Source organism: Sinohyriopsis cumingii, chromosome 11 (assembly GCF_028554795.1).
Source record: "Sinohyriopsis cumingii isolate HCF-2022 chromosome 11, ASM2855479v2, whole genome shotgun sequence".
Taxonomy (NCBI): Eukaryota; Metazoa; Mollusca; class Bivalvia; order Unionida; family Unionidae; genus Sinohyriopsis; species Sinohyriopsis cumingii.
In genome coordinates this window covers 107,009,330-107,024,909 of record NC_142971.1, presented here as the reverse complement: position 1 = coordinate 107,024,909, position 15,580 = coordinate 107,009,330, and the positions used below count along the sequence as shown (strand labels likewise).

The window sequence follows — 15,580 nt, the reverse complement described above, 5'->3', positions numbered from 1 at the left end:
CAATCCTATATCAAAGTGTTACAATTTGCGTGTTTGAACATAAATTGTGGCTTACGCTTATCCAATATAGGGTGACGTATGATACCATCTTCTGTCATCCTTCCCTTGGAGTCATTGGCTTGATTGGAGAAAGCAATGAAAAGACAACTATTGTGTCTGGGTAAACACAAAATAGTTCTCACCAGAAACATTTGATAAATTAATTGAAAAAGATATCTTGCCGACTGTTTCTTTTTTTAATAAACGTAATGTTGCGAATACATTTGTCATTGCTTTACAAAACGAAATTAACTCCCAATAAAGATGAAACTTAGAAGTATCTAGTGGAACCAGTGATCAATGATAAGCAAATTATATGCAGATAGGAAATGAAATAAAAGCTAACAAAAAGACAGTGATGACAATATAACTCAGATGCTTCACCTTACATGTTATGCTTACAAGTGGTTTTGAATAAACCTGGCTAGAGTAATGTTTTCTGGAACGTGTGAGCATAATATGAAAAAATAAAACTAGCCCATATATATCCATAAGAAAGTTTTAAGATCAGCCACATGAAATGTTTGCGAGATCATTTGAGTTTTGTTTAAGAACTCTTCGTCGTTTCATTCTAGATGACAAAAAGTGACGCATGCACGTAAACTTATAGCAAATCAGCTTTCAAATAATAGACCAATACCGTACTGAATTTTTGTTTCCGTGTGAACATCACAACAATGCAGTCCTTCCGTCCGTGCATTTGTGCGTCAGTATGCGTTTCCTTCTTCAGTATGGACTAAGTTTTCGTGCATTCTGAGAAATACACACAAACAACTAATATATGATCAGAAAATATAAAATATTTGTTACTGTATGCATTAGTGTCTTTCAATTCTGATCCTTTGACTAAGGGTTCTATTTTTGGGGGAGGGGTTGTTGGCTATAATATATAAAATGAATTTCATTTATTTACAAGGATGAAGTGTTTATATGCATGTAGTCTTATAAACATTTCCTGCAGTTAATATATAAGGGGGCAGAAGCAATAGTCGAATTTAAATTAATCACAACAAATGAAATAGCATTTCACAAATTAATTTAAATTATATCGTGCTCTAATACATTACCTACTAATTAAAGACCACAACTATCTGCCTTTTAATACTCCGGGATAACCTCCTGTGGTACTTCATAACCACAAAATACTACCATGTTCCTCACCATTTCTAATGGACCTCATTACCAGCCACTAAAGTTTCAGCTAGCGTAACATGATCAAACCAGGTTATGATTGGAGTTGTTTTAGACACTTAAAGCAATTTTATGAAAGAGGTATTTATTTCTAATGTAAATAAACGAAGAATGAATCTGACACGATTGTCTCAGGTTCGTATCGTCCAACATTAGATTTAACTGATCGGTGCGCACCGAGTTAAACAACCGGTACAAGGAAATGATATTGTTCCTAAATAGAACTAAGCAGAGCATTCAGTTTCAACGGGTAATCAAACAAACATTTACGCATGAAACTTATTAACAAATATAACTGATATGTATTTATATCATCAAGGGTGATCAATGCATGCCATTTTATACACAAATATGCACAAAAAGCGATTTGATAACCAAGGATATAAAACTACAGTATTTATACATAAACACGAAGAATGTAAGTTTCTGCAACAAAAGGTGATAAAAGTATGTAATTTTGTACAAAAACAAGAATAATATTTCATCCACAAGTATGATGTATTTATTTTTGATTATCACTCTCATAGCGACACTGAATTATTAATTTAACTCATATAGTGACCTCGACGGATTTATGGTTCCACAGTTCTTGTCGAATGGTCAAGGAGTCACTCCGCATGGCCCAGCACGCCCAGTGTGCCAGAGGATCAATCGAGAGCCTTCGTATTCCATGCGAGAAAACGTGGCCATCGACAGTGGCAAACGGGTTACACGAAACCCCACAGAGTTCTAAGATTTCACAAACACAGAGCTGTGTAGTAGACATTATATGTTTAAATATTAAGGCAATGATTTACGTTACGCATGAACGCCCTAAAATTGACTTTATTACACATTAAATCATTTAATCATTACTATTATGCGAGATTATCAATATAATCAGGACGTTCGTACATGAATATGTATCAGAGACGACAAGTCTTACTCATCATTCAATGTATGCAACTTATAGTTGATTTCAATGCGCTTGTCCAGTCATAAAATTTGCTATCTTGAAAAAGGCTATACTCTCTATTTTAGCATGGCATTTTGTATCATAGGTCTGATTATCCGTAAAACTTAAATTCTGAAACGTTTAAAATATGAAACAATCATATCACATACAAAAGAAAGCAAGAACGTATACAGCTTTATAGTTCACATACCTGAAGATTGATCTCGTAAAGAGGTTATTGGTGTATGAACTTTTGAAACACACAACCAGTACCTGGTTTGGTTGGGCAGAGCCCGCTGTAAGGTATTTTGGCTTACACATTTTTGTTGGCCAGGAAGCCATCCAAAAATGGGCTGTGATTACAATGCGAGAATTGACTTTAAAAGTACTTTGGTTGTGGTGAAAGCCAACAGCCAGAGAACACGACGTAATTGGCTTCTTCATCGCATGCACTTTATGCAATCACAATGGGTAAGCCGAACTCAGCATTCTGAAACAAATCCCTAGTACATTTTGCTCATATGTAATGCATTTATATTTTGCTAAATACAATTTCGTGACAGTTTGTTGGTCCAGGGCCAGCATATAGACCTTGCAAGTGTTGATAGATTTAAATTGCTGTAACAGTATCAGCTGTTGGTGAGTGATTGAAACGAAAGTATTAACGGTTGCACTGTCTATAGCACATTTGGTAAGAGGTACACTTTAGATTACTCCACGTATTCTTCTTACCCCAACTCGACCTACTCCAGGTCAATCATCGTTATTTTTAACTTATCAAAAATGTCTTTCAAAATTTAGACGATTATGTGTTTGGTTCTGAGTGTTTGGTTCTGACCAATGAGCATGAGGTTCATTACTTGAAATTATTGGTAGCGTGATAGGCTGGTTGATTAAGAGTGTACAAATTATTTCGTTCCCTTCTGAACATGTTATGTTACTGAATTTGCTAATTACTTGCATTTTATGTCAAAAGTGTAAAGAACGTCACTTGAAGGGCTAGAGGGAATGAAACTATTCATAATGTAAGCCATAATATCTTATACTCATCAATATCAAAATATACGATATTTAATTTTTGGTATTTATTCTTGTTTCTTTTGTTCTTTTTATATTCCAATACGTCTTGTGAGCGTCAGAGAATTGACAGTTCTTCGAATTACTTTTATCAGCCTTTGCAATATCTATCGGTTAGTGTTTAAAACCAGTTTAAGGGCTATTGGTAATACGAATTGCCTTAACGTGTGAGTAGGTGCGGTATAGTCAAATATCACGTATAGTAAGTAATGAGTTTAAAGTTAAATATTTATTAACTTAAATAACTGGAATTTAAATATCCAAGGGCAACCTGTTTTATGTAATATGTATTTACATGAGCTAAAATAGGCAATTTAATATTTATTTTGCGCCAATAGAGCAAGACATTGAGATAATTACAATGCATTACCACAATACACAATACAATATTAAATATCCTGTTGTATGAAGACTAAACAAGATAACAGCTACCGTTACATTTTCATATACATTTAGCCTTGTGTACAATGCACGCGGCAAACATTGCAATGCGAGATACTGGGTGCTGCCATATTGGTCTTCTTTCAGAAAATCCAGTCCCTTGACTGGCAGTCATATTACATGCATATGGTCAGTATTATTATAGCTAAAATTATTATAAAACACTCATGAAGTACATTCTATAAAATAACTTGTTTGCTTGTTTACATGTTACTTCTTTTTATCTCATTTTTCAACGCCTGTACTTCTCTAAGTTCTTAATACCAGTCTGAAGATAATGAAAAGTACTTGTCATTACCTACTTATCCTAATAAATCTTATATGTGTGCATAATTGTGATGCATATTGAATTTGATTGCAAATATGAGAACTATTCCGGGTGCAGTATGCGTTCCGCTAGTGTGTTAGAAAGATCATCTCGCAAAACAACTGTGCGAATCAAAGTAAGAAATATATAAATTTTTATCAAAATTACAACTGATTAGGTAAGATGTATGAGCAGTTCCATGTTCTACAAGATGGTGCTTCGTTCAGTTCTGGTGGATGCCACAAATCATGAATGTTAAAAGAAGTATAGCGCAAAATTCATAATAACGGTGAATACGACATGTATTGATGTGTATATCCATGTTCTCTTCTACGTTGGATTGTACGGTGTGTCGAATAGGCCACGCATAGAGAAAATATTGACGCTTATTTTGTACGATTAGTTATGTACATATTAGTGGTGATTTAGTGAAATTTTTCTCGTTTTCCAATAATCAGTTATTTATTTTGTTTTGTCTATGACATTTGAACATTGGACATATAAGTTATCATTGTACAGTCATTCGCAAAAACATTGGTGCTTTAGAAACCAAAACACAAGGAGGCAGTTCCATGTGGCTGATGGTCTACACAAAGGGAAAATATTCGACCATATTGTTAGATTTCATACATTTTGCATGGAACCAGATGTCAGGATACGAAGAAATTGGTTAAATATTTAAACTGTAGATTCACTAATGAAAAAGTGTAGAAAACTGAATTACCAATTGTGGTACAACAGGTAGTTCAGCATGTACATAAATACATATGAGAAAATAATATGAATATTCCTCATATTGGGGAACATGAAAATGTTTCGGACTAAAATTATGTCATTTTTATTATGACCAAATAAATGGAGAAGTGTATTATTGTCTTCGTCATAAAAGTTGCCATTACAGGCCTATACAAGCCCTCATACCACCTTTTAACTACCGTCACGGTTGTTCTGGATTGACTAGAATCCAGTTTATTTGCAAACAATATGTGCATAAACAGCTCAAATTTATTTTCTCCAAGTTTTATTCACAATTCACTTTACCTTGCTAAACTGACTATTCATAAGTGTCAGTGGCACTTTATTTTCACTACATACAGACTTCATATTGCAGTACAATGCATTAAAGCCTGTGGACAAAAAGGTATTGAATTTTGTTTTATTATAAGTTATTCTTCCACAAACTCACTGCTAATGGTGCATGATAATTAATTGAAAGAAATGGGGCATCAATATTACCATAATTTGTTGCTATTTTTTCACATAGTACCAACACCACCAACCTGTAACGAATTGTATTACGAAAAGCCCATACACGAATAACTTAATGTTTTAAAATAGTTATTTTATATAACCATGTCGCTATGTAATAAAAATATACCGACATTTCCAACAGAATATCCAATCTCACGTTTTAATGTTATGTTTGGTTGGAATTGTGCCATTATGTTGTCATCTGTATCGTTACATTGATGTCATTGAATTAATGGCACCATCATTAATTATAAAAGTGCATAATTTAATCTGTTCAAAGAATTTCAAATTATTTTGCTTTGTTCGGTACCATTATTGTCATCAACTCATTTTAGGTAGCAAGTCGTGTTTCAAATTTCCAATTAGTGGTGTAGTGTTGCAGTAATATTGTGTAGGGGGTTCTAAATGATCTGATTGAAAATTTAGTCGTAAAGAAAATGATCTATTAGCAAGGTCTGGGAATATGGTCGTATTTTTTTAATGAAGTAGTTGCAAAAGTGATCCAGCAATAGTCTCTAACCACATGAAATCATTTTAGTAGTGTAAATATATGCATATAACATATAAATAATATGATTTAATAGGGAAGAATTAATTCAGTTTGTTATGCTTTACCTATTTTAAAATTAACTAGTTGTCCAACACTCTCATATATAATCTTCTAATTTCATTGGAACTGTCATGACTTTCTCCAGCATCAAATCAAAACTCATATTATTCAAACTTTGAAATATACGTGTACATTTTCATAATTTAAAAAGAATTAGTCCATCAGCGATATTGTCTTTGCTTGATCTATTGCCTGGCGATAACTTATACCACCTTAGAGCTTTTCTAACATTCCGTTCTTAATAATACAATTAGAGCTAAAATTAATTAAGTTTAAGAAAAAGGACATTAATGAAACTGGTATAACAACAGTTACTTCATTTGTGTTATTACTAAGTAGTTATTCCTATCGTATGTCATTTATTAATATGAAAGAAAGTTCTACTAAAGAAAAAGACTTAAAACTCAAATAAATTAACCCTTTTGTTGCGATCACTATTATTATATATTATCATTATTATTATCAGAGCGAAGAGGAGAAAACGAGAGAAATAAAAAATTATTTTGACGGAATAGGCCAACTTCTTCAGGGTAACGCAGTAACTGGAATAGTTAACGACAAAGTATTTGCTGTAAACAACCTTGAGGAAGATAATAGTATCCCAGACCTTCGTAAGACAATTCTAGAAGTGGCCAAATCACAAACCCACTGGAATGAGGTACTACCAGCAAAGTGGATTCAGCTAGAGGATCGACTGATAGACGAGCTCGGAAAGGGAAAGTTTATATTGACTTTTGATGAAATAGTCATGATAGACAGAAGTTGTCCAGCACCGATTTATGACAAAAGACAGGTGAAACTATTTTTGACATATCAAACTAGGCTCGGCACTCTGGTTTATTATGACCAAGAGCCAATACAGGATACCGTTGTACTTGACCCGCAATGGATTGTAAATGCTTTCTGCAGTCTTGTGGCAGACGTCCGTTGTTCCAGAAAATTTGGAGAACCTGATGACGATTGGGTCAAAATGACAAAAACAGCTATCATGGATGAATCTTTGGCAAGTCGAGTTTGGAGAAAAAAGGGGGATGAGTCTTATATCAAGTATCAGCAAGAGCTCTTTACGTACATGGAAAAATTGAATATGATTGCGAAAGTTAGGATGGTATTAGAAAACAGCGAAGAGGAGGAGGAATTTCCCAAATACTTTATACCATGTCTTTTGAGAAATGCTCCAGATGAGAGATTTTTATCTGGTCTTCTGGAAAAGAATTCTAAACGTTCGCCTGTTCTTTGCTTTGTATTTGAGAAACACTTTTTGCCTCCTTCTGTGTTTCATCGTCTTTTAGCCGCTTGCGTTGCTAGATGGACTGTCTCAAGACAAGGGACCAACTATCTGATGTTTTGTGGATGTGGCGTATTTGACCTAACAACTGATGCATCAAGACATCGTCTAACAATACTTCATCTAGGTGATGTGATTGCTATGGTGATCTCCGTGGTGTCATTTACTGTGAGTGAGTTGGATGGACGACAATGTGATAGAGCACGACGTTTTATCGAAGCCACCTTGAAGAACGAATTCAGAAGATTTCGATCACATATTTGTACTGGCAGGGATGACACTATTTCAAATGAGGCCCGGTCTGAAGTGAAAGAAAGAAGCAGAGGGACCAATGACGAAGTTAAATGTACCCCATTTAAGCTTCGAATTCTCTGCCCCGATATTGAGGACATCTGCCTTGCCGCTGAACAGGAAGGTCTTATCAGCGTCGAAGAATTGGTGTCTGCCTATAAAGAAGGACAATTCAGTTGCGTGGAACATTCTGATAGGAACTGTCCACATGTGGTACGAGTAAAAGACGTGCTGAAAGATTGGTTTCCTGACAAGGTATGAAATGAATAAAGGAAATACGTCATTTTTAGGGGGTTTCTAATTGTAAATATATACCACCATGAGTCCATTCAATTTTCAAGTTGATTAATTTTTTTTATCATAATTATTATTATTGTAGTTGTTTCATACTTTAGTTTGTGAACGTCTAATATAATATAGATAAATTAAATTCGCATCAAATTTACCTTGCATTTTAGTCACATTCAGGTTACACTATTTTATTCATTCTTTACATTTGTTACGTTGTTCTATGATTCGATGTGCCATACCTCAATCTCAATTAAAACAGAAAAAGTGATTTGAAAATATAAGGTGTTGTGTCAGTTTGGTTTCTTATGATTATACTGAAAATCAGTTAGTGATAATTTCGTGAGGTCATCGATTTCTTACCATATATAAAAAAATCCCAGTTTTATAAGTCAACATTTTTGCAGGTTGGGAGTGGACTTTCGCCTGTTGGTAAGAATTCAATTTAATGTCTTACAGCCTTGCACTAATACAATTCCAGTTCATTTTTTTTATATGAAAAATACCACTGTGCATGTCTTCAACCGGAAGCAGATGTAATTTCGAGTATGCTAGGTATGAATTTTGACAGCATAGACTGTGAGAGCAACGGTTACATGCAGTATTTTGATCCTTTCCGTTAATATTCTTTTTTTTCGTACAATAGTAACAACCAACATAAAAAAATGTTTGCACATTTGAAATCAGTATAAAACAAGAATAATCAGCGTCATGCCAGGTTAATCCCAACATATCATAAATGTGTGTCAGATAAATGCTAACTCAGTCATGCACAAAATGACAAATTATCCAACTTAGTGTATGTAAATAACCCCTCAAGAAATTTAGCATCCTTAAATATCAAATATCAACAACAGGACAATATCTATCAGAGTAGGAGGAACAACATTTAGAAAAAAAATCCAGGTGAAGTTTTGATTTATGGCATATAAGGAAGGATGATGTTACTACTAAGAATTCTAATTAAAAAGTATTTTCTTTCCATTAAAGACATACATATATTAGCAATATGAAGGTAATCTTCCATTTCCATTTTCGTAGCTTCAGTGTCACTAAGTATTTATTTCTTTAGCTAAACTAGCTTTGAACTGTCAAAATATTTACGGTTGAATCATTTATCCCTATCGTTAGGACTCGATGCGCATTCTAAAATAGAAATTGAAATAGTAGTGTATTTTGTTTTGTGAAATTCTTCCTTTAGACAGCACAACTCGGTAACTGTATTTCCTATTTCCATCAATTAAGCATGAAAGCTGTTTATCACACTGCAAAGCGCCATCTGACGGACTTGCGAATATGCCTCCATTACCACTGAATTATGATAATATTGGATGTTTTTGCTGTTCATCCGGCTGTCTCTTGCATTCAGTGCTGCAGCCTCAGCATGTTTTGATTCAGATTTTAAAAAAAAAAGTTTTAGTTTCTAAGGAAGCTATTTCCGTTAATATTGGCTCAAAATTGAAAATAAATAGTTAAATATATATGAGTTTTAGTGTATTTGGAGAGACTATATTTACATAACTTTATTTCCAAGATTATTTCTCTCTTTTTGAGAAACTTTATAATTCGTAGCTGCACTATATTGCCCTTTATGGATTCAAGTTTTAAATACGGTTGCATACCAGTCATTATGAGTAATTAGATACCCGTTTTACAGCATTTTCTAAACAAGTCAAGAAATGGACTGGTGTAATTTGTCTTGTTGTTAAAAAGGATAAGATATATGTATAAGAATATGGGAATGTTTCCATTTCTAGACAAAAAATCTGCAAATAAAAATCTATTATTTTTAATAACTAACTTGTTCAGGTGTATTAACTCATATCGTATTATTCACATTATATTCCAATACCACTTAACATGACATAACAAATAACACTAGGTCTAAAATGGCAGAGGCATAATGTTTGAGGCATCCAAAATTCACAAAAATCATTTTACGAGATTTTCGTTTTATCTAATAAACGTATTTTACTCGTGCGAAAAATATAATTTATATTGTATGCTCATTTCAAATTGAACGATTAAACAATTCAAATAATTTCCGTCAAATGATAAAATTATTTTAAAATGTATGCTATTATAAGATAAACTTTTTGTGTACATTGTCTTGTTTGCCATTTTTTCAGAAAGCGTTTGCAATCGGCTTGAGGATTTTCGAGAACAAGACATACCACTTACAGATTCACTGATGTCCAGAATTGCAGCTTGTATTGGAAAAGGGTGGGAACGGCTAGGAAGTGAGCTGAATTTAAGCATTGAGATAGATCATGTCAAGGAGGACTATCCGCACGATACGCGAAACCAAATTTTTCAGATGCTAAAGACATGGAAGCAAAGAGTTGGTACGAAGGCAACATTGGATAAATTGATGTGCAAAATGATGGAAAGTGCATGCAGGGTGGATGAAGATAAGTTGAAAAATGCTATCGAAGGGATAGATACCGCCTAGGTCTCATGTCGCGTGCCTTATTGGACGCTTTTTAATGGACACAATAATTGTAAAGAAAATGCGCCATTTTGCCTGTATGTATTCTGACCAAAACTGTCATATAGACCAAAAGTGTCACCTTTGATGGATAGAGCAAAGCTGCTACTAACATTCATGCAAAGTTTTAATTGGAAAAAGTTTTAAAGATGATTAGTTTCATTATTTTAAGAAATGTGATCGTGGAGAAAGGAAATATGCATAACTAACTGAATTGCATAGATTCGAAGTAAATGTGCTTGTCTTATTTTAATAGTTTATTGCGCACACATGTTTTTGCAAATATCAGATATTGGGTTCTAAAAACCAGTAGGATATCATTCAATTAATTATGTAAAGTTTAAACGAATATTTTGTTCCGTATTATGGGTATCAAAATATAAAACATTTGTCTGTAAATATATCATTTTAACCAGTAAAACAAGCCAAATGTTGTTTCAATAACTCTGTTAATGCAAATGATATTCATTGCGAAGAAGGAAACTAATATTTCAGAACAACGTGTGTTACATAGTTATGACCTCGTATATATTTCGGAGTAGTACTTTATCTACTATGTAAACACATGAGAGATTACACAAACATTAAATATAGCACACCTTAGAGTCAAAGCAGTTTCAGATTTTCTAGAAAACAGCGGGGCCAGTATCAGGGTACATTGGAACTTTAATCAGAAAGGCTTGTAATTTATCTGCAATTGCTCTCGTGTTTACGATGCCAATAATCATGGTTGTAGGTAGTAAATGATCTACTCATAGTTTACGTATTGCAGTGGACAGTGTGTTACAAACAGCTGATACCTATTTTAATAACGTAATATGGTATTGTACTTCATTCGTACAAAATTAGTTTGTAAATAAAGACATTTTAATATAAAAATAATCGTATTGCAGTAATGTATGTACATCAAGAACGGGTATCATTATAGCAGAACATGTATCCAGAATAGAATGTTCAAAAAAGCCATTGGGGCTGAGATGTATATTCCTTTGTTAAATAATACAAAACTGATAGATATTTGATGATGTTGAAACAAAGCAAACGTAATCTTGAAATCAACTGTCAAGATGTAAGCATATGGGTAGGTCAGCATGTGAGATGAACATAATGACTTTAACGGTTTTAGATTCGGTTGTAAGCATGGTAAGAGATGCAACGTAGCTTTTGGTAGGAAGTTTTAATGTCAGACATACACACATTCTCTTGACTCTTGCTTAGTCTCTTATAGTTAGTTTAAAGTGAGATATTACTTGTCATCACAAATGGCTCATATTTATCAATGGTGAAAAAATTACATCATTTAATTGTACCTTATCTTGTGTGTATTGCTTGACGTGAGAGTATATTTAATGCCACAGAGGGTTCCTCCATCTAAAATGTTTATTTTATATGGTTCTTTGAAGAGAGAAATTATAGTTTTTGCTATTTGACTCACGTGTTATTCAATGATTATATCAAGTCCGCCTTTTTGGTCGACTACGAATTCTTAATTTTCATGTTTGATGAATGGAAACAACATTAGGCAAATCATTTGCATGCAGACTTAGAATTTGGTCCTATATAAATACAACATGAGGCAATGGACTTGCATGCAGACTTAGAATTTGGTCCTATATAAATACAACATTAGGCAATGGACTTGCATGCAGACTTAGAATTTGGTCCTATATAAATACAACATGAGGCAATTGACTTGCATGCAGACTTAGAATTTGGTCCTATATAAATACAACATTAGGCAATGGACTTGCATGCAGACTTAGAATTTGGTCCTATATAAATACAACATGAGGCAATGGACTTGCATGCAGACTTAGAATTTGGTCCTATATAAATACAACATTAGGCAATGGACTTGCATGCAGACTTAGAATTTGGTCCTATATAAATACAACATGAGGCAATGGACTTGCATGCAGACTTAGAATTTGGTCCTATATAAATACAACATGAGGCAATGGACTTGCATGCAGACTTAGAATTTGGTCCTATATAAATACAACATGAGGCAATGGACTTGCATGCAGACTTAGAATTTGGTCCTATATAAATACAACATGAGGCAATGGACTTGCATGCAGACTTAGAATTTGGTCCTATATAAATACAACATGAGGCAATGGACTTGAATGCAGACTTAGAATTTGGTCCTATATAAATACAACATTAGGCAATGGACTTGCATGCAGACTTAGAATTTGGTCCTATATAAATACAACATTAGGCAATGGACTTGCATGCAGACTTAGAATTTGGTCCTATATAAATACAACATTAGGCAATGGACTTGCATGCAGACTTAGAATTTGGTCCTATATAAATACAACATGAGGCAATGGACTTGCATGCAGACTTAGAATTCGGTCCTATATAAATACAACATGAGGCAATGGACTTGCATGCAGACTTAGAATTTGGTCCTATATAAATACAACATGAGGCAATGGACTTGCATGCAGACTTAGAATTTGGTCCTATATAAATACAACATGAGGCAATGGACTTGAATGCAGACTTAGAATTTGGTCCTATATAAATACAACATGAGGCAATGGACTTGCATGCAGACTTAGAATTTGGTCCTATATAAATACAACATGAGGCAATGGACTTGCATGCAGACTTAGAATTTGGTCCTATATAAATACAACATGAGGCAATGGACTTGCATGCAGACTTAGAATTTGGTCCTATATAAATACAACATGAGGCAATGGACTTGCATGCAGACTTAGAATTTGGTCCTATATAAATACAACATGAGGCAATGGACTTGCATGCAGACTTAGAATTTGGTCCTATATAAATACAACATGAGGCAATGGACTTGCATGCAGACTTAGAATTTGGTCCTATATAAATACAACATGAGGCAATGGACTTGCATGCAGACTTAGAATTTGGTCCTATATAAATACAACATGAGGCAATGGACTTGCATGCAGACTTGTAATTTGGTTGTATATAAAGCAACATTAGGTGATGGAATTGGTTTCTATATAAAACAGCATTAGGCAATTGACTTACATAATACTTTGAATTTGGTCCCATATAAAACAACATATATTATGCTGATAACTTACATGCTGGCGTGAAATGTTGTCGAACATTTTAAATCAAACATCCTTTATCACAGCATCACCAATGTAGACAAAAATCAAATTTAAATTTTACATTTTCTAAAATTTAAAGTGGCAAAGAGGTTTAATTTTTCATGTGTTGTGTACCATTGATATAATCACTTTAGTTATATAATTATAAGCTCTGAGCACGCTTGTACCTTCAATTTAGTAGAAATCTGTCTTTATTTTTTTCGATTAGTTCAACAAAAGGAGATAAGTTATTATCTCGTACTGTGCGCTGCACTTGTAACGTATAGCGGGCGTTTTATAGCTTTTGATTATATTCAACTCAACCCGATCGTTTTATGTGTGTATGTGAGTGTGTGTGTGTGTGTGTGTGTGTGTGTGTGTGTGTGTGTGTGTGAGAGAGAGAGACAACGAGTATATATGTACTGCAGTTTTGCGAGCAAAAGAGCTCGCAACATTTTAGTTACAAATTGACTGATATTTGCCTATAAAAATAAATATGATGTTAAGAATGAGCAACTGTCATCAACATATTTAATCTAATTGGCTGTGAATATAACAACGCTCTATCCTTCCTCTGTTGATTGGTTTGTGAAATGCAATTTAATGTCTTAGATTGTGAGACCTACTAACAGTTAATAAGATAAAAGAAGAAACATAGCAGTTTTTCATACATATATTAGCTGACTGCTCCGGTGACCTTGCGGTTAGAGCGTCGACCTAGGATGCGGGAGATCGCGGGTTCGAACCCCAGCCAACTAACACCAAAGACTTATAAATGGTACTACCAGCTGCCGGCTCACTAGGCGTTAGCATTAAAATGTTAAAAGGTTAGTGTTAGGACTGGTTGGCCTGGTGTCAGGATATGGTGCTGGGTGGGACATAATGCTGCATGTCTGCGGCATGATGCCCCAGTGCTATACATCACTATAAACTGCCACACTGCAGACATCGTAGCGATATGACCGAATAATTGTTAAAGCTACGTTAAAAATCCAAATAACACATACATAATTTGATTTATTATTTTAATTTCTTGGTCTTTTTTTTAAATATTGCAAATATTTACAGGAATTTAATTGAGAAAAGTGGCTGTTGTATGGATTTTGTGTAAATATTCAATTTGCGCCTGTTGCAAAAATGTATAATTATTATGCATATATTTTTGTCTTATTTAACATTCGTTCTAAAAATAAATTGTGCAAACATTTTATAATTATAAATATATTAAAACAATGTGAAGAATGTAGACTCGATTTGAATAGACATTCCAACCATTATTGCCAGCAGCGCGATGTTAGTATCAAACAATTTAGTTAGTATCGTTGTACCCCCTCTCCAGCATTGCCACCAAGCAAGCGCTTCTTTTATCTGGCTATTTACAATGCAGTTAAATACATGTTGAAGGTAGTCGGCAATCTCTTCATATCTAAATGGATGCATTTGGTTTTGACAAACATCAGACCTAATGAAGTTTTTCCGGATTACCTGGATAAAGCCAGCACGGCGGCCCTGTGTAAATTTAATTCCCTTACATTTTCATTATCTCAACATAACAAATATTAAAATCGTTAAATAGTTTTGAATTTAATACTTATTATATAGTGTTTGCGCATATTTAAGTTTATTGCGTGGTTGAACTTTATCCATGATCGATGGTATAATTTTTGTGTGTGCCTGATTTTTGTCATGTTTGTAAGTTATAAATTAGTCGTATACTAATATTAAAGTTCAAGCTCTAACCTTATTTACAAACGTTGAATGTTCTGGAAGCAAACGTCCGACCCACAACCTCGTGTCCTAGGTTCCTATATAAAATTGTTGTAAACATGATTATTCCTTCTTCCTTTAATATCAGTCTGCAGAATCACTTTTAGTTATGTTCAGATATAATTGAGATGAATCGTTTTATTAAAAATATTTATTGGAATTACAAAGTGTTTATTGACTTTTTAGACTGAAACACTGTTTTGGGATTATTGAGGACACATTCAAGATCATAGTGGAATTTATCATTGTGACACATCAAGACCAGTGGTACATCAGCACATTCAAGATTAGTGCAAGTCATTTAGAACATTCTATACTTTTGGACCTGCTGATAGAAAGTTTAGGATTTTTTTGGGATTTAAGTAATAATTAAATAAGTTCTTTAATTTTCACGATGTAAATTAGCGAATTCAATTAGTTGTTGACTTATTCCTTACTAAACTTGTTGACTTTGCTTCTTTTTGTTACTTGGTTGAAGACCGTTATTGTGTAGTGGTCCTAAATCAAACTGCACGG

General features: G+C 33.8%; 1 protein-coding gene across 2 annotated transcripts in view; it reads left to right on the top strand.

Annotated features, from left to right (window-relative positions):
• LOC149789239 (uncharacterized) overlaps positions 1-15,231 on the top strand; it is a 45,109-nt gene extending 29,878 nt beyond the window's left edge. For both annotated transcript variants that reach the window (XM_089975406.1, XM_089975407.1), the window contains 3 exons: positions 6,317-7,684; positions 8,125-8,149; positions 9,847-15,231. In XM_089975406.1, coding sequence (XP_089831532.1) covers positions 6,317-7,684; positions 8,125-8,149; positions 9,847-10,169 — 1,716 coding nt within the window. In that variant the 3' untranslated portion in view covers positions 10,170-15,231. The remainder of the gene's footprint in view (positions 1-6,316; positions 7,685-8,124; positions 8,150-9,846) is intronic.
• Positions 15,232-15,580: the final 349 nt, after the last annotated feature.